Source organism: Nilaparvata lugens, chromosome 1 (assembly GCF_014356525.2).
Source record: "Nilaparvata lugens isolate BPH chromosome 1, ASM1435652v1, whole genome shotgun sequence".
Taxonomy (NCBI): Eukaryota; Metazoa; Arthropoda; class Insecta; order Hemiptera; family Delphacidae; genus Nilaparvata; species Nilaparvata lugens.
The window spans coordinates 20,888,864-20,916,395 of record NC_052504.1 but is presented as its reverse complement, the minus strand read 5'-3'; the positions used below and the strand labels follow the sequence as shown (position 1 = coordinate 20,916,395).

The 27,532-nt window shown below is 35.2% G+C and overlaps 1 protein-coding gene across 3 annotated transcripts in view; it reads left to right on the top strand.

Annotated features, from left to right (window-relative positions):
- LOC111043583 (uncharacterized protein CG7065) overlaps positions 1-27,532 on the top strand; it is a 39,321-nt gene that overhangs the window by 6,615 nt on the left and 5,174 nt on the right. Inside the window, exons 2-9 of one of the 3 annotated variants that reach the window (XM_039421803.1) lie at positions 3,433-3,612; positions 10,538-10,787; positions 16,227-16,486; positions 18,165-18,373; positions 21,200-21,279; positions 21,941-22,001; positions 23,259-23,374; positions 24,555-25,023. In XM_039421803.1, coding sequence (XP_039277737.1) covers positions 3,487-3,612; positions 10,538-10,787; positions 16,227-16,486; positions 18,165-18,373; positions 21,200-21,279; positions 21,941-22,001; positions 23,259-23,374; positions 24,555-25,023 — 1,571 coding nt within the window. In that variant the 5' untranslated portion in view covers positions 3,433-3,486. Of the gene's footprint in view, positions 1-3,432; positions 3,613-10,537; positions 10,788-16,226; positions 16,487-18,164; positions 18,374-21,199; positions 21,280-21,940; positions 22,002-23,255; positions 23,375-24,554; positions 25,024-27,532 lie in introns of all 3 variants that reach the window. The other 2 variants (XM_039421795.1, XM_039421808.1) reach the window with 2 other exon arrangements.

Sequence of the window (27,532 nt, the reverse complement as noted above, 5' to 3'; positions counted from 1 at the left end):
GAGTAGAAACCAACCGCGCATGTGCAAGTCCTTGTGCCTAAGGCTAGTTACACACTCATTCGGTTCGTTTCGTTTTCGGCAAATTCCGATAAGTGTGAAACGGTAATTCGGTTTGAATTCGGTACCGAATAGAAACCGCATAGAACCGAACGCCCACTTGACTCTAATAAATTCCATCAGGTTTCAATTCGTTGCTAGCGAGAGGCTACTTTCACACACTTTCGGTTCGGTTCGGTTCGTTTCGTTTTCGGCAAATTCCGATAAGTGTGAAACGATGATTCGGTTTGAATTCGGTACCGAATAGCAACCGTATAGCACCGAACGCCCCCTCGACACGAATAGGTTTCATTATATTCGAATTCGTTGCTGAGGAAACAGGAAAAACAAATTCTTTTACACACGCTTGCCTTTTTTGTTTTTATTTTAACCTGATATCGTGATTATCTGTTTCAAAATTTTCCAAGTCAAAATAATATGGTCAATTCATTTCTGTTAGTTCACAGAATTTTTTTTTCTCAATGAATAGTTTGCTAAAAAATATGAAAGATATAAATAAAAACTAAGGAGAATTTATTATTAAAAATTATTATTATTTTCATTTTTTTATTTATTTTTCCACGAATATTACATGATTTCATCAATGGAGAGGAGAGATAAAGTTTATATACCATGTGTCAAAACAAGGAACAAATCTTCAATTTAAAAAAATAATCTCTCTGAACATCCAAAATTAACATAATCAAAAAGAAACTATTCAAATAATTCACAATTTTTAATTAACTTTAAAATTTTGTTGTTCAAGAAATAACATCTTACAATATTTAACACCAGCTGTTATATTTAAATATATACAAGCATGAACTGTGAAAATCCAAACACAGCTGTGTTTGAGAAGAAAATACCTAATTAGAACCGTACGAATTAAAACCTGACACGTATGAAAGCCTCATTCGTTTTCGGTAACGAACCAAACCGAATGAAACCGAAAGCGTGAAGCTAGCCTAAAGCGCGGGCCATTCTCTGTCTGATATGTTTTCCAACTTCAGGTCCATCAATTTGACGTCGGAACGTGAATGGGGCTGTTATGGGCGGGCTGAATGCTGTCGGTAGTCTGGTGAACTGTCCAACTGACTTGTCCGACCACGCAAGGTCAGTCGCCTAGTCAGGTTCGATTCGGAACGTGAGTGGGGATGTTTGACTTATCAGCTGGAGCTTGAGTGGTGAAAGGTCCAACGTGGTGGCTCAACGTAGTTGGACCAAACTGTCGGATAGTGAATGGCCCGCTCAAGCGGCAAATTCATTATGTGGTGCACATTGGGTAACGCTAAATGAACTAGCAAATGATGGCGGTCAGAGCTTATGTTCTCCTGACCGAAAACTACACAGCATCTCAAAGAAATTGGAAATATACAGTGTATATCTTGGCTTTTGATGCTCATGAGCTATATATTTGTTGTGTATCTGCCATACGCTAAATAATTTTGTGGTTTCAAATTCGAATACACGTGGTTTTCAACTGGTTACAGCCCGCGAGATATAACATGAACTTCTGACTCCCACCACATGGAACTGAACTCTGATTATATAAGGTTAAGGGTAAGAGTTTAGTCAGTTTGTTCTCGGCCGCCGGTTTTTCAGTTCCAATATTTTCCACACTGGCCGTTTGCATACAGAGTGAGAAAGGAAGGTGTGTGAAAGAGACAATCTCACCCCTATACTCCTACCACACCAGTATGGTACCACACTCTTTTACCGTTTGAGGGGTCATGCTATAACTGGTGACCTCTACCAAATTTACCAATAAAGGCAGGCCGAATCCGATTCACCTGACCAGAGCTCAAGAAATAAACTCAATTTACAAAGCTCATTACTTTTTTGATGCATATCATCAACTTTAGTTCTTGTTCTTGTATGGGTAATAAGATTATTTGAAATATCAATTATCAAGTTTATACTGTTATTTTTCTTGAAAGTTCAATCAATTTTGTTTTGTATTTTTGTGGTCTTCCATTGATCCTTTTGGTCATCGTTTGAACGTTAAAGGCTTTTTACCAACAAAGTAACAGTACTGCTAATTTGGCTCAATTTATGAATTCTCATGCCTTATCTCGAGGTTTGTGGTTTTCAATTGTAATTGGTAATTTTCTTTTCAGAGAGGTATACAACTTGATAACACTTGAACATAAAAAATCATGTACTATTTCTGTTTAATTTGTTGAAATAGAATCTCTCAAATAACATTTAGATGAATAAACGTTACCAATCTTACATTTAGTCATCTTTTGAAACTCCTCCACTTATTGCCCCTTTTATAATTTTGTTTAATCAATCAGAAATCTATTTCAATCGATTTCTGAGTTGAGAGTGTACTTCCATGTTGAGAAATTTTGCTGTGATTATAGTTTTGCTCCTTTCCAATAGCACATGTGCTAAAGACTCGAAATCACCTTATTCATATCCCTCCATTGCAAGGGAAAGATCACAGGCTATTGTTCCTCAAAGTCGTGTCGCTTCTTAAAGCTACCGGACTGAATGAAGTAACAGCTCTTCTGGTTTCATTTCCCCCTGATTTTCTTCGGGTTTTGATATTCAGAATTCCCCTACGTCCATTCATGAAGCAATAATATATTTATACCGAGAGCCGATGGTCGATCTATCAAATACAATTTCCTATGTTAACTTTATAAATGGAAACTTTTTTCACGTCGTAATGTTTTGAGACTCTGTTATTTATTGTATAATGTTCTTTTTTGCTCTTTAAGCCTGTGTATCTCTCTCTCTCCCTCCAGAAAAATTGTCAGTGTCCTTTTTGAAGCAATATTTCGTCCTTTAAACGAGCTTCAATTATAAAGGTAGCTTTCCAACAATTGGAATGCAGATTCATGTGGAATTACGTAAAAGTTGAAATGGAATATTGATGTGATGCACTTTCTGTAACTTATTTTCATCAGTAAGACTTTTCAGTTTGTCTTTCAGGTCATTTGATTCATTTCTCTTATTCAGGAAATTAAGTATCATTCTAAATCTAGCATAATAATTTCCGTGATAAGGTAGGTCTATATTTTCTTCTAAATTTCCGATCTGGTTAAATTTACTCCTTGTGTCCAATCCTTTCGCTCCTTTTGGCTCATATCTAGAATCTTTCAACTTGGAATTTTCAATTGGATTTCATCAATGAAAACTATAATTGCGAAATTCATGGCTGGGTCATAGAAACATTGGATTGAAGAACCAACTGAATTGCTTTAGTGGATATTTGGTGATGAGCTTCAATATTTGATCGCTTTCTTCGAGGATCGACATCATGTTTTTGACATCGTGCAACCACTGGAGAAGACATTCCTATTAATCGGTTATTTAACATTGGTAAATGGACAAACATTTCCACATTTTCCAACGAATTTTTACAGTGTTTATTATTTTAATTTGCAGAATAATTAAGAAGAGGATTGTTTGTCGTGTTTTTGCACATTTTTGTGCGTCGTGATGGCAGCAATGGAAGGCTACTCGAACGTCGGGAATGCAGGTGGCAGCGGAACCAACTTCGACGACCTGGACCTGGAGGGAGGCAGCGTCATCGACGAATGGCATGAGGGAGATCCTGATCTGCAGGTATGAACTCATCAAAACAAACAGTATGTATCTCCATTAAGATATTTGTGTTCTGGGTTTATCCTTTTGTTCATCTGTTCTTCATCTCTACACTGCTGGGTCTCAAATTCTATTTGGTTCATCTCAATCTTATGAACATCATCGTCAAAGGTAAGCTATTTAGTATTTTGACATTCAATATTTGTATATCATGATTATATAAATAAATCAATAGGAATTTATGGTTCATAACATACACTCATTGATTAAATACATTTTACAATTTATTCTTCTGTAGTTATACATTTTTAAAATGAATTTATAAATTATTTATATAAAATTCAATTTCATTCTCATAATTTTCTCGATAAATGATTTTTGAAACGAATAATAATGTGAAACATGCTGTTGACCTTAATTTGTTGCAAGATTTTGCATCACATTGAATGAGAATCTGGAACTAACCATATAATAAAAGTGGTTTGTTCTTAATTCTTGACTGCCTAGTAAATTCGGGTATTCGAAGCGCTGACTGAGAATCTCGTATCAATGTTTTTAAAGACAGGCTTTAAAAATATCAACCCAAGCTGGCTGAAATATTCATTACTGTTTAAGATTTGTTTCCTTGAATTTCAGCTCCTAAAATTCTTCTTCAGTTTCATTTAAAGTGCATACTTATGCTGTTTTTCTTCATGTATATATGCTTTTGGTTATCATTAAACACATCTTTTTGAAAATTTTAGTTGTATTCAATAATTATTGAATGGCTTGTAGGTGAGAAAAAAAAATCAAAAGCCAAATTCTGAGCACAATTTTCAGTACATGAGTAGATAATGAAATTTCTAGTTAATTACGTTACAATATTACTACATTTCCTTATGATGCAGATGATGCTTCCAAGCCATTTAGGCAGATGTACGAGATGCCATAAGACCTGTTTTGATGAATAAGCCTCTTCTGTCTTTATAGTGGTTGCCTGACTGATGTTTAGCTGTTGGAGGACCATAAAAGGACCAACAGCTGGCAGTGAATTGTAAATGAGTTGCTGCAGTTGGAGTCATCATTGTACTCAGTCCTTATTCCCTTGGAGGAAGAACACTTTTCTTTTATAGAGAAGAAGAATACTCCTATTTATACTTCATGAGTATATTTTTTCAATATACTTGTGTAAATTCTAGGGGAAAATGTAGAAAAGACTATGTGAATAAGAGAAAATCAAAAATATACATTACATTTTATGAGAACACATGAAGTGTATAATAATACAAAACAATGATCCAAAATAAACATAATTAAATTAAATATAATTTGAAAAAACCAAGTTCTATTTGAGTTCTAAATTACGAATTGAACCCCCAATTTTTTGCGCTGTTGATGAGCAGAGTCCAAGACACCCTTTTTATTTTATTTAGCGTATGGCATATTTGTCAAAATTAAGAAAATTTCACACTGTTATGAGTGCACGTCATGGGTTGAAATGTACTGTATTGCCTGGGTACTGACTTCAGTAAAGTTGTTAGCCTCACCCATGTGGGCACGTCTCTCACATTCAAGTATGATGTGGTGCACTGTCTGCTCCATCGTCCCACATTCACATAGTGGGGAGTCTGCAAGTCCCCATTTGAAAAATGATGCATCGCATCTCCCATGTTTAGATCGAATTCTGTTCAGTGCCACCCAGATGCGCCGGGGAAGCTCAAAACCAGGAGGCCCAGTGCCTGAGAAATAGCTCTCTGGCATTCCTGGGGGCGCTTCCTCTTTCCATCTTCTGGTCAGAGAAACAGGGCCTCTCGTCTCTTAATTGCTCTGCCATCCTGATCGCTGGCCTTCTGGACTTTAGCTCCCTTCTATATAAGTCTGGAATGTCCTGATGGATGAGGAATTCTTCCATAGAGCCGAAGGAGAGCCTCCTGTGCTCTGCAAAGAGTTGGTGGGGGTATGCCACTGAGCACTGGGAGCCAGAAAATTGGAGTGGATCGTAAGGCTCCCGAAATTATGCTTGTTCAGTTGCACATCTACAAGATTAGTGTGAAAACTGTTGATCCAGGAAGAGGCGCAGTACTCAGCAGCAGCATACACCAGGCCTAGACTAGAGCACATCAGAGTTGAGGAACATGAACCCCAAGTTGTGTCGCATAGTTTCCGAATGATGTTGTTTCTTGTCTTCAACTTGGCTGCTTAGGTGGTTGAAGGAAAGAGTCCTGTCCAGGGTGATGCCAAGATATTTCGGGAACTTATTATGTTTCAAGACAGCACCATTCATTGAGACCCTCGACTCAGCATTTTCCAGCTTATTGCATAAATGGAAGTCTGATACTTCAGTTTTCCCAGGGCTGGGGCATAGCCTCCATTTAGAACTGTAGTCTGCCAGGACAGCTAAGTCACTTGTTAGTGTCTCCTCTCCGGTCCTAAGGTCACCACTCTGTGTAGCCAGAGCTAAATCATATGCATTCGCAAATACTCTGGATTCGACTCTAAGCATGTCTTAGACATAAAGTTTGAAGAGGAGAGGAGCCAGGACAGATCCTTGTGGCAGACAATTGTCAAGCCTTCTTGTTAGACTCATCCCATGCCCAATTAAAACCTGGAAGGATCTGTTTTTCAGCATATTGTTGACAAGTCTCACTATAAGTTGACATGGAATAACTTTTAATATTTTATATATCAGACCTTTTCGCCAAACTGCATCATATACTGCCTTCAAATCTACAAAAGTTACAGGTGTTTTTCTCTGCCACTGATATCCAGCCTCAATGAATGTTGTCAGTGCCAAGACTTGATACTCACAACTGCGCTCTGGCCTGAAGCCTGCTTGCTCAATAGGGACTGTCTCAAGAATTGCTGTGCTTATCCTACTATAAAGTAGCCTTTCTAGCAATACTGAACTAATCAGAGCTATTTGTGGTGCGCCTGGATACCCAATGCGGGATGGAGATCTGCATTTCTTCTTCAGCTCAGCGTGAGCTTTAGCCTCTTCAAATATTCGCCTCCACTCCAAACGGTCACCTGCTTTCTGCTTCCAACCTCTGACCCTCATCAATCTAATATCTGTCTCCACTTGATCTAGCCAACGATTTCTTGGTCGGCCTCTTTGTCTTCTTCCCTCCAATCTATCCTTATACACTTTTTTGGGCATTCTTTGTTCAGCCATTCTTTCTAGGTGCCCAATCCATTGAAGCCTCTGGGATTTTATGTGTGTTACAATGTCTCTACCCTGGAGAATATAATTTATTTCTCGGTTTGTTCTGCCTCCATTCTCCTCCTTCATTAATACCTCCATAGATTCTTCTATCATCCTTTCTTTCAAATATCCTGAGCTTGGATGCATCCGAGTTTGTGATACTTCAGGTTTCCGCCCCATGTGTAACTACTACAGGTCTTATCAGTGTCCTGTACAATTTCAATTTGGTCACTCTTTGGCTCTGGAGATTATGAGATTGATATTTGTGTAATAGGCACGATTCTCTGTTTCTTAGTTTTATTTCTTCACTGACTTTATTGGAGGTATTCACATCTATACCCAGTTAAGAAAAGTTGCTTACATTTTTAAATGTACATCCATCTCCTGGAAAGTCATTCAGCGTGCGTCTATTCAAATTTTGTTTTATTCTCATGAATTTTTTTCTTTGTTGATTTCAAGACCCATCCTTCTTCCCTCTCGTTGTATCTCAAGGAGCATTACATTTAGCTCTCTCATTTCTAGCCACAAACACTATATCATCGGTGAAAGCGCACATTTGTCTTGACTTGAATATAATGCTACCGGTATCAATGACATTCTCTAACGCTCTTTGCAGCGCTATAAATAGAGTAGCTGAGAGAGCATCTCCTTGTCTCACACCCTGCTTAACCTCAAACTCCTCTCCTGCCTTGCCATCCACAATTTTTTTGGCCCTTGCACTATCCAGAATGACTTTGACAAGTCTGATTATTTTCAGAGGACCTTTCTGCGCCATATAACAGAAAAGCTCATCCTTGGAAATACTATCAAAGACTTGCTTGAAGTCAACAAACATGATTATACAGGTCCACATTATGCTCATTGCATTTCTCCGTAACCTAGACCTGCATTTGGGGAACTTAATCAAATACAAACCATTGCGGACCTGTAATAACTGTCAAGGCATAAAATCAGCCTTGACGGGTGCAATAACAAGTATGAAGCTCCTGAATAGCTAGTGAGCTCCTGGTCCAATATGGGCGGGGTTGGTGAATGTTGGATATTGGCAGTAAGAGCCAATCTATGTTATTGTTGATATACATAAAGAGCGCTTAATTATTTTGGCAGCCGAACCATTTCAGGATCTGGTTTCATGCAAGGACAATTCCAAGACACCCTGTTCCCCGATCACTGGAAGTTAATCTCTAGCCAGGTCACTCTCTTGTTATCGGATGGTCACGTTAAATTGTTGGTCCCGGCTGATATGTAAAAGTGACGGCTTAATGGTATATTCAGGCGATGTGGGGTCTTCCCGTAAGAGACTCCAAAAAAAGACATACGAATTCACTGCCGGCACCTGCAGCAGTATAGTGTTGATGACAACCATCAGTATTAATGCTTCCTATTCAAACAATGCAGAAAGTTTGAAGTGAATCTCATATGCCGATGGAGAGGACGGGGATCCTCAAACGAGGCGACGAGCTGAGTGAAGCACCAGTTGAGAGAGCCTCAAGACTATTCATCACCCCGACTCTTCGACTCTCTTCTTCAACCCACGCCGGAGGTCGGCGAATCCAGCAACATCAAGCCAACTCACTCTGAACGACCAGCTATCTACGCCCAAGCACTGACACCTACCTCTTAATGGCCATTATCATTTATGTCATCAACTTATCATTAGTAGAGACTTGCATAAACGAGCTCTATCCTCTGATATTGCTATTAGGAACGCAATATAAATATTTTTGAAGTGCATAATAATTTGAAGCCCAACAAGTACAATTGACTGGACTGTTTGATTGACTCATTTTAAGGTTTCAGATTCATATTAATGGGAGAACATGTGTTACATATAAGATGTGGGGAGAAAAGTTTCGAAGGCCATTTTTCGCTAATAAACTTTCAAATAAATTGATACTCAATATTGTTCTAAGAAAGTTCTAGCAAATGGTTGTCGTACCTCCAAATTTTGTGTTTTTACTCAATGTTGTATTTGATAATAGTAGTTTATACAACAGTTTTATGATAAGGGTCTTTAACTGTACCAGTTGGATGTGGAGTTGAGACGCGATCGTAGCGAGCGAACGCGTGTCTTAAACATCTCACGAGTGCTTTGAAGACCATATAAAACTGTTGTATACAATATTTTATCTACTACCACTAACGCAAAGTATCACATTGCTGACTTGCTGTAAGTTTAGAAATCAACCAACCAGTCTCTTTGGTAAAAAGATAGAAATAACAATTATTGATGAAACGCTAATCAGAGAGAGTGAACAGTAAACTTAATAGTGAAAACAAGACAATTTCTGAAGCTACACAACAAATATAATTTTATACTGTTTCCTTGAGGAGTGACTTTTTGCTGAAAAGAAAAGCAATTGTGTGTTTTGTATAAGTGGCATTAGTGATCAGTGCAGTGTCAGACTCTGGTGGTCGTATGGAGGTGATTGCAAACCTGCTCTCGTGCTATCACCGCTATTTGATAAATTGATTCAATCGTAGTTTATAATTTTTCACTTCATTGATCTCAAAAAGCCAGTGACTGCAGATCATTCTCTGATATATATAATGCCACACTGCTTTGGGAGAAGTGACTACGGTTTTTAGTATGTGTGTTAAATTTAATGCCTCAAAATAAAGCGACCTTAGATTTTGCAATACTATTACTCACTTGTACTTGGATGAGATTACATAAAATCATGTGTTTATCGGTTTTGGAACCCACAACTTATTCGGCATAGTGTATCAAAGATTGAATTTTGTATTGTCTTATTTTATTAATTGTAGAATGTACACTTTAATGAACTGTGTGCTTTTTGTGTAGTGATGAGGGAAAATTATTTGCTATGTAACTTGAATATCATATATAATTTTAAAAAATATGTATCTATAAGTTATAAAGAGCAAAAAAATGCTCCTTTGGTTAATGATAAATTATCTTCATGTAAGGAAAATAAACGCGAGGAAAAATGTATTCTGTTTTGCGATAGATAACTTGAGTTGCAAAGACTCTTGTGGTACTTTTAATTGGTGATATTTTAGATTCTCATACAAAACCAAGCTGGAATCTCAAATGTACTAAGTTAATCCAACATGAATATTGATCATAACCAAATTTTAGAAAAATTGGATGTTTCAGCTTAAATAATTGATAATGCCATTTGAAGATTAAATGTTAGTTTTACTGACATTCAACTCAGTATAGAGTATACGTTATAGTGTATTAAATATATACAGCCTGGTACTCTCCTATTTTTTTCGATCCAACGAATTCCCTCACTAAGCAATAAAAATTATTTTTAATGAAAAATACTTTTTATTGTGCGATGTACATCGCTTATGTTGCGTAAATTATTGTTTGGACTGTGGTCACTAAGCTTCGACTAATAGTTCCTTCTTTGACTGATTCATGTAAGTATTCTATTGTAATTATTCTATGCAAAGAATTGGAACAACGTGAGTGCGTCGAAATAACTAGATTCTATTTATTCATTTGTATGCGAGATGAAAGTAAGTCATTTTCTGACATTATTTTATCAACTCTTTCAAATTTCCGGCTGTTCATAAAACCTGTTCAGATTGTGAGATGATTGAAAAATCGTATGTTTCAATGACTTCAAAATGACTCATTTTAAAAAGTTTGTGATTCCTGATGTATGATTACATTAATAAAATCCATGAAGAGAATTCAAGGTATGTCTTTCTGGAAAACTACTCAAGATTTATGAATGATTTCACGACTTGCATTAAACATTTCTGAAGTATCAATTTGCAATGTTTCAGAAAGAGGACTTCAGGGAGACTGAGAATATCAGGTATTTACTGAAGAATTGTAATGTGCCACTGGATAATGGTAGAAATGGACTCGTGTTCTCGGCCGACTACTCTAAGCAAGGTGCAAGTTACACTTGCCACGTATGCAGCGCCAAGATGCGTGGAGTCAAAGAGTTCAATATGCACGCCAACAGTCAGAACCACTGCTCTTCAATGGATAAACCCAAGCATCCAGCTAAAAACTTCCCTATTCTTTACGGTGAGTTTTCATCTCATAATATTTCACTCAACAGAAATAATTATTGGAGGATCATTTTCCTGCTTTTTAATGTGTCGTCGCTCATTTGAACAGAAAATCAGAAACAACTGAAGTTAAACATGTACCATGTTTAATCTAAAATTTTCAAATTTTGGAGAAGTGTTATGAAAAAATCGAGGTTGACGGGGTTCTTGAAGAGAAATATGTACTTTAAAAACATATACTCACTTATACTGGTCACGAGTACTGGACAAGACTATAGTGAGGTCCACATTATAATGGCAGTGTACGATTGACAATACTGTTGCTGTCCTTTTCTATCAGACAACAAAACAGATAGCACAATCTCTCTCTCGCTTTGCAATGTTGTCTATTTGCCAGAATATTTTATATTTACTTTTGACAGTGACTGTACAAAAAAACTAAACAAACAATGCTCAGCCGCCATCTTTTTTCTTCATTCTATCAAAATACTTGAGTACACAAGTCGTATAATTGATTTAAAATGTATTTTTGAAACAATGAAATAATTTTTAAACATCACCGTATGAGAAACACAAATTAAAATACCTGAAATGACATTTTAAAAGTTGATAACTAACCATCCTAGACTTCATCCATGCTTAAGTTAGCCTACCCGTATAGGTTAGACCTACTCGTACCGGTATAAATAATATTGAAAAGTCATTTCAGGATTAATCCATTGAAATTACTTATTTTTAAATAGGATTTATATTTTTCTATCATTTTTAAAAGAAATTGGAATAGAATACCTACTAAATAACTCAATTTCTGTTGTTTTGAAATTCAGATTGTTGTATCACAGCTTTTTACTTTCCTTTCCCTACTACCTTAGGTAAGGAAAGTATTGCTTTCCAAAAAAAATTAAGGTACCATAATTTCAAGTTTTCTATACGTTTCAAAGTCTATGCGTTTCCTTACCTTAGGTAAGGAAAGTATTGCTTTTCAAAAAAAATTAAGGTACCCTAATTTCAAGTTTTCTATACGTTTCAAAGTCCCCTGAGTCCAAAAACATGATTTTTGGGTGTTGGTCTGTGTGTGTGTATGTCTGTGAACACGATAACTCCATTCCTAATCAACCGATTGACTTGAAATTTTAAACTTAAGGTCCTTATACCATGAGGATCTGACAATAAGAAATTCAATAAAATTGAATTCAAAATGGCGGAAAAAATGGCGGATAATTACTAAAAAACCATGTTTTTCACGGTTTTCTCGAAAACGGCTCTAACGATTTTCTTCAAATTTATACCATGGATAGCTATTTATAAGCCCTATCAACTGACATGAGTCTCATTTCTGGGAAAATTTCAGGAGCTACGTAATATTCTTGTGAAAAATGGCGGATAATCACTATAAAGCCATGATATTCACGGTTTTCTCGAAAACGGCTCTAACGATTTTCTTTAAATTCATACCATGGATAGCTATTTATAAGCCCTATCAACTGACATGAGTCTCATTTCTGAGAAAATTGCAGGAGCTCCGTAATATACTTGAGAAAAATGGCGGATAATTACTAAAAAATCCATGTCTTTCACGATTTTCTCAAAATAACTTGACAGATTTTTTTCAAATTCATACTCTGTATCGTTATTTATCAGCTCTTTTAACTGGCATGAGTCTCCTTTCTGGGAAACTAATGGGGGGCCCACCCCATCCTTGAGAAATGGACTTTGTAACCTCCTTCTCGTGCATGAGGTAGGTAGGTAGAGCAGTTCATAAAAAGAACACATAGTCGAGATATTTCATCTGTAGAACAGCTGTTTTGACGACTTTAAAAAAATGATGACTAAAAAAATCATCGAATTTTACAATTTACACAAAGGAAAAAGTACTCTGAAAACAATTATATATAGATAGATAGATAGATAGATAAAGAATTTATTGATACTCATAACAAAAAGCACAATTACAATTCCAAAGCAATAACAAAAATTAAATTGGCATGGCACATGCCGTCAGCCAGAGTTGGTAGTTTATCTGTATCATATCATATCAATTTTTCGATAAGCTGATTTCTCGAATCAGTTCTAAATTATTTCGGACAACATCTTATCGATACTCTCTATGCATTCAATCGCTCCGAATGAAAGCTATCAATTTTAGAAAAGAAAAATTCATCATCAGACCTTAGCGCATCATATAATTATTCCAAATGGCAGCAAGACTTCTCAAATCATTTACCCAATAAATACATTTAGTTTGATTTGCATGTATAAAAATGAGAAAGAGAGACACAAAAAAAATAAATAAATGTATACAACTGTATCTCTAATTACATAAATTACAATAATTCTACGGTACTATAAATGTCATGGGATATAACCCTCATGTTGTTCTCAGTAATTGAACTCTAAAACCAATTGCTCCCGATACTTCAAAGCCTCGTCAATATAGCCCACCAATCTTCTCCAGTTTTCACCATTCAGGTATCTAAGTATAGTTTCCTCTTCTATAATCCAGCGACCGAACCATTTCATCCGAAACTCTCCCAGTACTGTGCATCGACCCAAGAAGTGGCATGTGTCTTCTATCTCCCTGCTATTGCAAAGTGAACATATATAGCTGTTATCATTCCTATCTACCCTGAAATTCAGAGGTAACAGGGACCCTCTCACTCTGAATATCATACTGATAAAACGTCTCTTGTTTTCGTCATTAATATAATCTCTTCCAATTGTATGCGACGTTCTTAGTCTCTGATACATTGAGTGGAACTGCGAAGTTGCGGCCCTATTCCACCAAGTTTCTATCAATCTGTCACGTATCCGTTCAATGATAATTTCACATCCATTTCTCCATAAACTCGGCTGGGTCACTGGATCAATCCAGTCCATATTGTATTGCACATACAAATGTTTCCAATCCTTGTACCATCCACAATTATATATACACATATACAAAAGTCTGATCGTAGTTTCACATATGAGCAAGGAAAGTTGTGTGAGTGTACCACACCAGATTTTTGAATTAGTCACCATTTCAGGTTTGTATAAAAATAAAAATCTGATCTCAGTTATGAAAGCCAATTTTAAAATAAAATTATGAAAAAATATATTTTCTTGATTAATTTGACATCAAATTGGTTATTTCATCAAGGAAATGATAATTATTTTTAGATTAATTTAATGGGATGAATTGAGTAACAGCTATGTACAGCCAGTGGCAAAATGGAGAGACTTGGCAACGTTTTTCTCCTATCTTTCTTCACTGCCATTATAACGTGAACCTCACTATAGTCACGTTTCGTCACAATACTTCACATAGTTGCTTATGGAGTCTGTCTAATTGCAATGACTGGTCAGTTTGAGTTGCGTCATAAGCAACAATGTGAAGTATTGTAAGTAACGTGACTAGTCTTGTTTTGACTAATCGGTATGTGACCAGCCTTAGCAAACGCTTTAAGAACGTTTAAATGTTATATTATGTGAATACTCTCATTAAATGAAATCATATGGAAGTCAATTATATTGATAACATAAATCTTGTTAATAACAAGGAATTTTCTGTTAAAAACACGAGTTCTTAACTTTTGTAAGATAAAGTTTTGATGATTCAGTCGAGTTTAACTCTTGTGAATAACTCATGTATTAACTCCGGTGTAAACGCAGCTTAAGCTAGCCGTTCTCAAACTTTTTTCTCTTCTTTCTGGTATGAATAGTATTGATTCATAATGTGAATATCTTCGAAACGGTTTGAGATATCGATATAAGGTTTTCGCCATTCATTTGAAATTCCGTATCGAAATCATATGATCACCTTCCTATTTAAAAAAAAAATAAAGTTGCATTCAAATTGGCGGATCCAAGATGGCGGACCAGATTTTTAAAGTCATAGTTGAGTAGTCTTTTCAGAGTAGGATCCCCAATCACACCCACCATCAAATTACCTTTGTGGATGAGATATTAAGCCGTTCTCGGACTTTTCACCCACTCTGTATGTAAATGCGTATTTTTCTTGTAGTAACTAAATGTGTAGTTTTCTACGAGAGTTATCGTTATATTCTTGTTTACAGCTATCAGTACCACATTAAGTTGTTCATTATTTGAATTGAAACTATTATAATTTATATTTTTCATTAGTATGATTTTTAATTTATGTGCTTTCTATACTCTTAATAAAATATTAAAAAAGAAAATAATATTTGTTTGACCACAGCCTCCTCTAATGTCTAATAATATATCAGAGCAGGCTGCGGTTTGAATAACATTACCAGACCAAAAGAATTGAATAATTCTTCTTTGACAAAGTGCATGAGAATTGGTGCAGGGAAAGCAAGAATGGGGAATGCTGTACTGGAGGGTGAACAGTTGGAACAGGTATCATCTTTCAAGTATTTAGGAAGCATAATGGAAGAGGATATGAAATGCAACAAAGAAATCAAAGTAAGAATTGCTATGGCAAAAACAGCATTCAATAAGAAAAAGAGAATTCTTTGTAGCCAACTGGACAAGACAATAAGGAAAGGGCTAATAAAGTGCTATGTTTGGAGTGTGGCACTGTATGGTGCAGAAACTTGGACGCTGAGAAAGGAGAATAAGAGGAGGCTTGAGGCATTGGAAATGTGGATATGGAGATGGATGGAGGGGATCAGTTGGAGGGATAAAGTTACAAACGAGGAGGTGTTGAGGAGGGTTGGGGAAAGAAGGAGTCTGCTGGATGTGATAAAGGGAAGAAAGAGGAGATGGCTGGGACATTGGATGAGACGGCAATGCTTGTTGGTGGATGCCATGGAGGGGACCATTCAGGGAAGAAGAGGAAGAGGGAGAAGAAGATACAAAATGTTGGACGACATCAAGGAGGGGATGAGCTACTATACAACGAAGCGACTGGCAGAGAATAGAAGAGAGTGGAGGGCTGCTGCCATATAGAAGGACCTGCTTACGAGCAGAAAACTACAGAGAGAGATTTTAATTATAAAAAAAACAATAAGGCTTTTGCTGATTCTACCGACCGTTGAAGATCAAGATGTTATTCATGCTTTGTACACGATTTTTTCATGTATTTGCTTGAATAAATACTAGATTTGAAGCTCAGCCTTTTTTCAGACCGGTCATGCTATTATGTCTCCCGGCTATCTAGGCCATACAAACAACGCGTTTTTTGGCATTATGGATTGCAATTGCACATAAAAAATAATATTATATTCTGGTTATAATTTACTGATTAGAATTTAATGCAAGCCAATGTGACAACTGTGGGCACACACCAGTTGGTCAAGACAAGACTAGTCACGATTAGTCACAATACTTCACATAGTTGCTTATGATTAGTCATTGCAATTAGACATGTCTTCATAAGCAACTATGTGAAGTATTGTGTCTAAACGTGTCTTGTCTTTTCTTGACTAACTGGTGTGTGCCTAGCCTAAGACAATTCATTGTTTTTAAATCATTTGATGGAATCTATTTCCAGAGGAAGAACTGGAGACTCGAATCGAATTGGGAGAGCCAGCGCCACCAGGCATGGAAAATGAGACTCAAATAAAGCCGTGCAAAATTCAAGTACAACTTGATTCTTTCCGGTCCGTGCCAATAATTGGTCTGGAGTACCTGATTGAGCTGACGGAAGCTGGAGATGTCCAAGCGTACTACTGCTTACTGTGTGACAAGCAAGGCATTACAAATAACATACTCAAACATTTCACTTCTGTCAAACACTCCCTCAACTATCTGGTAAGTCATCTTTATTTCTATTCCATATACAAGGAAAAGTAGCTAAAACTCTGTTAAAACATGTGCATTGATGACATTGTCCCATTATTGTATCCTCATCATTCCGCATTATAGTTTTGCAGACCTATTTCATTTCCAATTTATTTTACAAATGGACACACCCAAGTTTGAAAAATATCCTGTTAAACTATTTTATAATTGATTAAGTTTAAAGAGTGAATATTGTTGTTGTGGAAATTTTCCATAATTGAAGAGACTTGAGATGATGATAGCTAGCTGATGATGTGTGAGCACACACGAAAGCATGCACCTGTGAAATAATAATTTTTATTAAAATGAAGTGGATTTTTGACAATATCTCAAGTCTCTAAAGCACTGAAGAAATTGATAGCATGATATGCTTGTTGAAAAGCTCATTAATCCGATTTACTTTTTCAATGTTGAATTTGTTATTAGTGTGTTTTCACTAGAAATTTCATATTATAATTATTTTATTTTTGTAAAGTCAAGGAAAAAGTATCATTTTTGAAAACACTTGGATCACAAGCTGAAGTATGCTGAGTTATTCATAAATATATTAAGTTCAGCCAAACTCTGATCCACTGCTACTGAAAACTTCCACATCTGGGTTCTAAATCACGCCTATACGCACTGCACTCCCTAGGCATGTGAAAAAGTGTTAATTGTTATTTACCAAAATTGAACGAATGTTAACTCTCTTGGGAAGTCTTGATCACACTATAGTCCGTACAATCCTTAGTTTGCAGCACGGGGCTTTATGGCCAATGCTATTTCAATATATTATAGGAGTACACCAACAGTGTTTCCGTTTTTATGCTGATTCAAAATTGCTATGCTCACTTTTTCGATCTTTCTCCTGTCGTGTATTGATCTGAAGGATATTTTATATCTTCTTCAGAGAGTTGGTAATTATTTGTTGAAACACTGTCGATTTATCTAGTTACATTACATTATTATAGATATTCAATCTCACTGTGAGAGAGATTGAATCAATCTCTCATTCAATCTTCGTTGTGATTAATAATTTTTTATGCTTCGTAAAATTTGTTGAATAACAAGCTATAATGTAATTCAATACAAATTAGTGTATAAGCCAGAATATATTGTAACTTACATGAATAAATAACTCTTACTTTCGCACAATTAGCTCACAGGTTATCTGGATTCTATGAAATATGGTAGCACTGTACTCTATAAGAGGAGCAATGGTGCAATCCAAGGTTTGCGTGGATTATAGCACATCTTTGACAGGTTTATGCTGACTAGCTTAGATGCTAAAACTCAGCTGTAAAAGCGTCGTAATTTCCGGAAACATAGCAATATGGTCGAAGGTCGTTGGAGTAGGTTTGTGCATCTTGGCACGAATTCAGTCATTTATCTCTCTCTAGGACAAACAGAGAAATGTTCAGTCTGTAACTGCACAAAAGTAATTCATTAATAACTCGATAACTTGGAAAGAAGCAAACGCTCAAACACTGAATTATCAACAAAAATCGACATTCAATCTATAAATTACTATGTAATAATGTGGTTGCTGATTTGATATTTTAAAAATCTTGCGAATAAACGTTTGTTTGTACAATATGATTGTGTCTCAGTCATATATACTAATCTGATTTACGCAGGCTTCATCAAATTTACTAATCTATTTTTACAGTGTAGGTACTATCCTCGAGTGTTTAGGAAATTCGTTTCGATTCCAAAAGCACCAGAATACAGGAGAGGATCAAACATAATATTATGCCGGATCATCAAACGAATTGAAGGAAAGTTTGGACGATTGAAACCCAGGCCATATGCAAATCGCAATTTCCTTCAAGGAAAAGAAGATCTCAGGAAGACTATCCTAGAGGAGTTTCATTTCAGGTCAGCATCTGTAGGCTGTAGACAGTTACAAAGTAAAAATGTTGGTTTTAACTAATTAAATCAGTCATTAGAATAGTAAGGGTTTCTACAAGGTCTTTCAATAGGGTTTCAAGATCCATAAAGTTGCAATTATGCTTTGCTCTTGAAGTGTCATAATATTACCGATCATTGTATTATATTCTTTAAAATGAGTATTTTGAATTCCAAACTTCGATAACTAATATTTTTACCGTTTACTAGTTGTCTACATCACTGTGCATCATAAAACTCCAAAAATTGAACACAGTGAGCCAATTAGTAATCTATCAACCCGGTATTTATGTATTATTAATATGTAGTATTATGCCCGGTTTCTCAGTTGTTCCATGAACTGTTTATCCATCCAATAACTTTATTAAATCGATAAACATAAAAAATGCGTTCCTTAAACGTTCCATAAACTTATTGAATCCATAAATCTCTGGATAAACTATAGTGCCAAAATCCAGCCTATAAATATTTATGGAATGTGTAAAATTTTCGGAATGGAACGGAATTAATCGAAAAATTAAATTGAAATTAGTTTAGGTCACCAGAATTTTAAAAATAAAACAGCCATCTTTTTTTGGAGACATCAGCAAAAAGATGTCAGTACCATAGGAAATAACCTTCAACTTTACCTCACAACAAGCAGCATGGAATAAACAACCAAGATTTGGTTGGTTACCATGGTTCCCATAACATCAATGCCCGGTTGCACAAAAGCCGGTTAAATTTTAATCGTGATTAATTTCACGAGAACCAATCAGAGAAGGCATCAAGTTTGTTTATGAAAGTGGCCGGTTTGGGATCATGTCATGTTGCCAGATTCATTGAACAGATAAATCGATCGATAGCCATGGATTCTATAAATATGTTCAGGAAACCAATAAAAAATTATTGAATACATAAGGTTATTGAATCAATAGCGTTGTTTGTTGAACGACTGAGAAACCGGGCATCGATCTACTAGCATCAATCGATCTAGGCTGATGAGGAAACTCGTGGGGTGGTACTGTACATACGATCTATAGAAGCTGTGGCAGATGTTCTCCTATTACCACATTGAAATCTGAATTGTCAAATTAAATGTGAATTATTCTTACAATACCGTACAGTATTCAATTTTCTCTAAATACTATTGCTATTGTGAGATGCACTTGGAATTGTCAGGCTCCCTTTCAAATAACATTCATGCTTAAAAAATAAAATATTCTACAATGCTAGTGCTGTTAAAAAAGATCATATAACGGTGTGGTTATTCCTTTTTCATTTAAATCGGGTCAACAGCTGATTTCAACTTGTAATATTAGTATTTTTTGTTCAGTGTGATAGGCTGGCCACTAAAGCCCTGCACACATACATCGATTTGTGCCTCCCACTTAACGGTTTCACAAAATGGCGGCTTAAGCAACAGACTCGCCATGATAACAAAATTTACTTTCAGTACAAAATAAAAACCAAGAAAACAAGTGAAAGATAATAAAACAAATTAATATGTAAATAGAAAAACTATTGACTAATGTATGCTTACAATGTCATGATAAAACTAAATTCGTAGTGTTGTATTGGTTGAAATGAATCTGGCCATTTAAACTATATTGGGAATTGTCCTTAATTACTCTTGTTATTTTCAAAGCCTCTAGAATATTCAAAGATCTGACTTTGTTATTAACATGCAGAAACTCAACATTCTCCTCAACTGTGAACTTGTGATTATTTGTTATCAATAGTTTTTCTATTTACATATTTGTTTTATTATCTTTCACTTGTTTTCTTGATTCTTATTTTGTACTGAAAGTAAATTTTGTTATCATGGTGAGTCTGTTGCTTAAGCCGCCATTTTGTGACACCGTTAGTGGGAGGAGACTGTCTAGCTGGGCCAATGGCAGGCGATCATGCCGTTGACCAATAGCAGTAGTACTCGCCTACTAGTATAAATTCTGCTGCTCTTGTATTTAGTTTATCAGAGATTGGTGTAAATCAGAGAATGATGTAACAACCGAAACTGGTCTTTCTAACTATCAATAAATCTGTGGTTTTTGACAATTTCTTAGTATTTTTATTTAACAGAGTATTTTTCGTAACTTTATACAATATAGAAACCGTCTGTAAAATTACATTCTGAAAAAATCTAAAAAAAACATAGAATCCAATATGAAAATTGTCGCGTTTTATTGATGAACATCTGAAGGAATCATAATTTGTGACTGTAAATATTTTTTGAAGAAAATGATTGTAATATTTCAAAGGAGATCTAGTTTGCTGCTTTTAACACTATCAAGAGCTGCTAAATAAATTTAAAGAAAAACTAAGAAAATTTTGATGCCAACAATGTTATCAATATTATTCCAGGTATTATTATTATTATTCCAGTTATCAATATATACTGTATTGTGATTATGCACGTTTGCATAAAATTTTAAATGAATTTGCAGTAAATTAATATCTTCATGGGTTTTTGTGGACTATTGTTGAATCAGGATTCAACAAGAATTAGGTTGTGAAAAATCTTACAAATGACAGTATCCACAGTTATTGTTAGTTGACTGTTACCTGGAATAATTTTATTTCCTGTTGATTTTGAACTTCTGTTCTTATTCTTTTAACATTTGAATAGGCTGTTTCAATGCATGCTACTCATTTGTATTTTGTATAATTCATAAATTTATTTAAAAATTGCTTTCCAATAAATAATATTACTTTAGATTCTCCTGTTTAGAGTTCTTCTAAATTTGATGGACATCAATAATAAAATTTTGTATTAACGTCCATTTTAAATGTCTCTTTCAACTTGATCTGTTGTAGAGAATCTCCAGATGATGACCTTGATGAAATGATAAAGTTGGATGAAATTCTAGCTCTTCAGTTTAGAAGTAACCAACTAGGTAAGTTATGTTTTAAAAATAAAAACAAATTTAATTTTTTCCAAACAATTCTTGTTGATTTATTAGATCTAAAAATTTTCATATCTCAGCAAAGAATCTAATAGAATCTAAAATAAATTAAAGTATTACGTTATTATCTTGACTTTCAATGCTAAAGTGACTGCATGTGAATTATTGTTTTGAATTTGCTAATAGACTAGTATGAACCCATGCTTAGCAACGGAACTACTTTGTTGTATTAGTAATTTCACCCAATAAAAGTATTTACAAGCTACTATTATAATGTATTCCACTGCGTTATTTCTTTTTTGTTCTTTAATTTCCTTATTTCATTTTATGTAATTCTTTTCTCAATTCCCATATAGCCTACCGTAATTTTTTTCAAATAATTTCTTTATCGTGGTCTTTGAATAAAGTGCTTCAATCTGCTGAAATATAAAACAAATCAGAATTTTATTAGATTAAAAACTAAAAGGAATGAAAATATTGCACCAAACTGTAATTCAAAACTTGAAATCATTGAATTATGTTTGTGGCATCAATATATATATTTATTGGAACCTTTTTGCTAATATACCTTACTGTATAATAGTAAATTCTCTATGCTTATAACATTGAGAACTTTTCTATTGTATAATAGAATGCTTTTTATTTTTTGCAGAATCAGAGAAAGTCGAATCGCAGAAAGATCCTAAACCAGTTGCATCCAGTAATGAAAAAAGGTAATATTTCCTGCCTCTTGAGAAAATTTATGTCCATCCAATACTTTATTTATTCAACTCTCAATGCTAACCTTAGTTTCTAAATAAGGAATTCTCATTAAAAGCGTTTTCTCCGACTCCCTCATTCAAACCTTATAATGACAACAGGGTGGCCACCTACCGGGAAAACCGGGAGAACCTTGAATTCCTCATGATTTTATTAATTGAGAAAAATACCGTGAATTCATCATGAATTTTTTCAATTATTTATGAATTTTTCATAAATTTCAATTAATTTAGTAAGAAGTGTTCAGTAACAATAAAAAAAATGCTTGATGGCTAGCAATAATAATTAGCAATGTTTTTGAACTACCTAACCTAAAAACAAATACAGTATCTGAAAACATCGATATTCTTGTCTTGTCAAAAATTATCAATATATTTGAAAATTTAAATATGCTATTCGTAATTCGTCATGGAAGATCAAACTGAAGATTTCCATAATAAATTCTTCACGAATGTATCTTGTTCCTCAAAAGCACGCTGGAAAACTGGGAATAACTCATGATTTTTTTTATTTTAAAATGGGTGGCCTCCTATTACAAGTAATTAATAATTTTAGTCATAATTATAATTTCATAACTACCAATTATTGTATCTAAAACTGTAAATAATGCTCTCATTTCACACCTACTCGCAAAGAGCTTAAGCCGCTAAGTATTCATACTAATACATAATTGGCTCGTTTCCATTATCACCGTACCTACGTACTTGAAAAATAGCCAAAATGACGTATCTATAAGAATGATTTTGCTAGTTCCTGACTCAACTGAAATCTGTTTTTATGATCGTTTAGTCACAATACTTCACGTAGTTGCTTATGAAGACATGTCTAATTGCAATGACTAATCAGTGTGAGTTGCGTCATAAGCAACAATGTGAAGTATTGTGACTAAACGTGTCTTTTCTTGTCTTGACTAACTGGTGTAAGCCTAGCCTTATTCTCAACTATGAATGATTAGGAAAGAAACAACGGGCTTAATACCCAAAACTGTTCCTTTTCCAAATTTAGATAGAAATTGTCCAAAAATAGGTTATCTTTACACTTTATGATTTTTGTCCAATTTTGAGTGTATGTAGTGTTTGTTTGTAAGTTATATTGTTTGTTTCAATACTACAAATTTGTTGATTGAAAATTTAAACATTTTATGTTGTATAATTTATAATCGTCGCTTGAAGTTCATTGATACTCAATAGGCCGTCTTCGTTTTCCAGCAGCCTTTTCAAAACAACAAAGATCAATGTACCAAAAGGAAAACTGAGGACTGAAAGAAAAGAAAGTCCTGAATGCGTCATAATTGATGACAAGAAGAATGATAGCAACACTGAAAAAGGTAGGAAATGTCGCCGTATTGGCAAAATCAATAATATATAAATATGTATCTAAGAATGTCTGTTATTTCTCTGCATCTCATGTATAAGGATATAATGCTATTTCGGCCTGTGACAGGTAGACTGTGATTTGAATAGAAATAAATAGATTTTATCTATTCTATTCTGTACTATCTTTTGGAAACGTTTTTAGAACATAGACTTAAATTTGTAATGACTAACAATGGTATTAATAGAAAAGTCAAACGGAACTCAGTATATCAGCCACCATAGAATTATATTAGTGTCAGTTGATTTTTATTTTTCAAAATACCATATTTCCAATCAAAAATGAATATAATAATAAATAGATGAATAATTAAAGCATTTATTATTGAAATTTCATAATTAAAAAATTGAAAACCTGAATTCACATATTATCTGAGATAGAATATTGTTTTTAAAATTCATAATTTTGTTACGAGCAAATTGAATTGGATTTTCAAATGTACCGCCATAAAGACCCCATAAAATGGCTGCTCACAACAATAGTGTCATGACCTGTATTTTATAGACCTTGATGTAATTAGATGTTGGTGGCGCACTCTGGTGGCGAATAGTGGAGAACTATGTACGCCACTCTTTACATGTTTGTTTTCAATAGCTTCCTAGAGACTCTTATCAGAGTATAGGAATTGGTATACAATGCATGGTATACAAGGTATACATTAAACACAATCAGTCTTGAAGCTACATTCGCTGCTCGACCCTCATATGGAGTACAGATTTGAGATGGCACCTAAATAGACAGCATCAGCACCTAAATAGAACCCATCGAATGTAGTTGGACAAACACATCAACCGTAGCCTCTTTTTTCATTAACCTTTACAAATGGTTATGAAGTTATGTGAGATTCATTATCGACATAAGTTTCAAAAGGTCATATTGATATTCAAATGAAAAACCATTTATTTTCTAATAGTAGTCCTATTCATTGCTGAAACTCATCACCAGTATTCCTGTTTGATACTTTTAGTTTATATTCTTCTACCAGTGAACTTTTCTATATATTTTTGCAGCATTTTACAAAAATATCTGTTGAATTGTTCTGATTACTAGTATAAATTATTAAACATTTTTTCTTGCCAGCTACGATTTTGTCGTAGAAATGCAAATCATCCGTTAAAACTCTTGTTCTTCAGATGATGGAAAACTGGGCAACCTTTCGCCAGTTTCTGGTGGCTCGATTGGCTCAATAAGGAGATCTCGATCCAGATCTCGGTCGAACAGTCGTTCGCGAAACAATCATCGCTTGGAGCATCGTCGAAGTCGCTCGCCTGACCGCTACCGCGACCGGCACAGGTACAACCGATCGAGGAGTCCGAGGAGTCGCAATAGGACACGCAGTCCCGTCCGAACGAGGAGTCCCGTTGGCCCGAGGAGTCGCTACCGTTCTAGAAGTCCCTTCAATCGATCCAGGGTTGACAACAACCGATCCAAATCACCTCAGCAACAGCGGTCACGGTACATGCGCTACAAGTCGAGATCGCGGTCACGCTCGCGCGATCGCCTCAACCTGCCCTACAAGCGCAAGCGATCCACTTCCAGGTCTCGTTCTCGATCTCCTCGCTCGTCGAATCGGGCCCGCTACAACAAACCTCCAACCAGAAGGTGACAATCATTTATTGCCTCTTTTATTAAACTTGACAAATGAGAATTTCCAGCTCTAAAGCTACCCACATACAGAGAACAACAGGGAGATAGCAATTATATGGAGTTGTAGTTTCACATCATAGATATAATTGTATGGTTCCCATTGAGAACATAGAAACGTGACTAGCAAAATAAGTAAAAACTATTTGTAGTTGCTCTGGTTTCCTTCGCGTTGCTATAACCCGTATAATCAGTATTTTATCATGATAATTTTTTTGTTGAATGGGGTGGTTTATAAGGGGTTAGTTGAATAAGTTGAAAAGGTATTTAGTGAATATGGCACATACTCGACAATTATTTTGAACATTTCAACTTGGGGGGGGGGGGTTAGTATACTCATGGTGGGAGGGGCAAAAAAGTACAAACATACTGAACTGGTATGAGTAAAGCAGCCTGCGTACAGGGACAATATTAGCGCCAAATAAGCCTCCACTAGCTGCCGCAGGAACACGGAATTGCAAACACCATGTTCACTTGGGTTCAGGACATTCCCAATACCGCGTTCCCGTAGCAGCTAGTAGCCGCTGCGCTTATGTCCCTATGGGCAGCATTCGTTGCTAATGTGAGATCCCTACTCCAAAATTTTGTGAGTACATCAAACTATAGAGAATTTGATTCACAACTCAACTCTTTACAATTTAGTTGTAAACTCATAAGAATTACTGGAGTCAAAAAATCAGCAAAATATTTTTGTAGATGTACTTTATATATTTTTTTTTCAATATATAATTTTCTTCAAATTATAGAAATTTTTCAATGAACTTGACAAAAACCCTAGCTAGCAAATTCTCACCAATTCTATGTATAATTTCACAAGTTTACGCACATCTCCACGACTGTTGCAGCAGCTTCAGTGTTGAGTGTGAGATATTCAGTTATGCAAAAATAGCCAATTGACAAAGGAATTTGGAGAGAATGTTTTAAACACAATTTTTGATTTCGCAGCTTTGTTGGGACCAGTTAGGAGGTGAACATATCAAAAGTCCCTATCCCTATCCCTTGTGCTTAAGGGATGAGGGTGGTTTAAAAGTTGCATTTTTGAATGTTTTGCTTACACGCTCATATATTGAGGAAAATGCGTTCAACCGACATGACTAACTATTCAATAGAGCTTGATAAATTCTCTAAAATATTTGTTCTGTGGATATTTGTGAAATCTCCAACAGTTTTCGAGATATACGCTCTTGTGCGAAATGTGTGAAATTGTTGAAATAACAGCTTTTAATCTTATTTTTTGATGTTTCAGGGCCTACAACTCTCCATCAATGCATCGTAAAAATCAAAAACGCATTTTCCTCAATATATGAGCGTGTAAGCAAAACATTCAAAAATGCAACTTTTAAACCACCGTCATCCCTTTAGCACAAGGGGTAGAGATGGGGACTTTTGATTTGTTCACCTCCTAACTGGTCCCAACAAAGCTGCGAAATCAAAAATTGTGTTTATAACATTCTCTCCAAATTCCTTTGTCAATTGGCTACTTTTGCATAACTGAATATCTCACACTCAACACTGAAGCTGCTGCAACAGTCGTGGAGATGTGCGTAAACTTGTGAAATTATACATAGAATTGGTGAGAATTTGATGCTCTATAAGCTTATGATCAGCATGGATTTTTCCCATCAATATTAAAAAAGTTGTAAGAGCAAAAATAGCAAAAAATCGAAGGAAAATGTGTTTTTTTTTCAAAAATGTCACATTTTTTAGAGCGGATATCTCGAAAAGTGAAAGGGATATAGAAAAAGTTGCGAGATCAATATAGGAAATTATGTAAGCTTTAATTTCTTGTAGAATAGTCATGTCTGTAAAATGCATAATTTCCGAGTTATATGCGAGAAACCAAAAAATTGTACCTTTGAACCACCCCCACCCCTTAGCACAGGTAGTAGGGGTGTGGACTTTTGATATGTTTACCTCCTCACTACCCTAAACAGGACTGCGGGGTCATAAATTGTCTTCCAAACTTTTCCCTCTATACCCTTTTTTGAGCATTCATTGCCTGTACTAAGAGGATTGTTATCTCCCAATTACTTCAAACCAAACACCGAGTTTCAAAATTGGCGCATGTTCAATGTACTCTGAAATGTATTCATTGACGTTACTATAAGTTTAAACTGTTTGACTTGAACATTCCACCTCATTTCTTCACGTTGGCCTGATTTTTTTATAATAATACTATTCTTGCTTGATACAAATTTGGATTCTCGCAAAAAGTTAAGAACAACAATTTCGACTGGAACTATTCGAAATATCAGCATAGCACCCTGATTGGTTTATCAGTTTTTCCTCTTAAAAAAAGAATCAAATAAAGTCCAATAATATCTATAACTATGTTGATTGTGCCATTATAATTGAAACCATACCAAATGATATGTTAAAGAGAGTTGTGCATTACAAGATTGGTCACATTTTAGAGGAGATTTCTGGTTATAATTATCTATAATATTCAGGGTGTCCCACCAAGGTT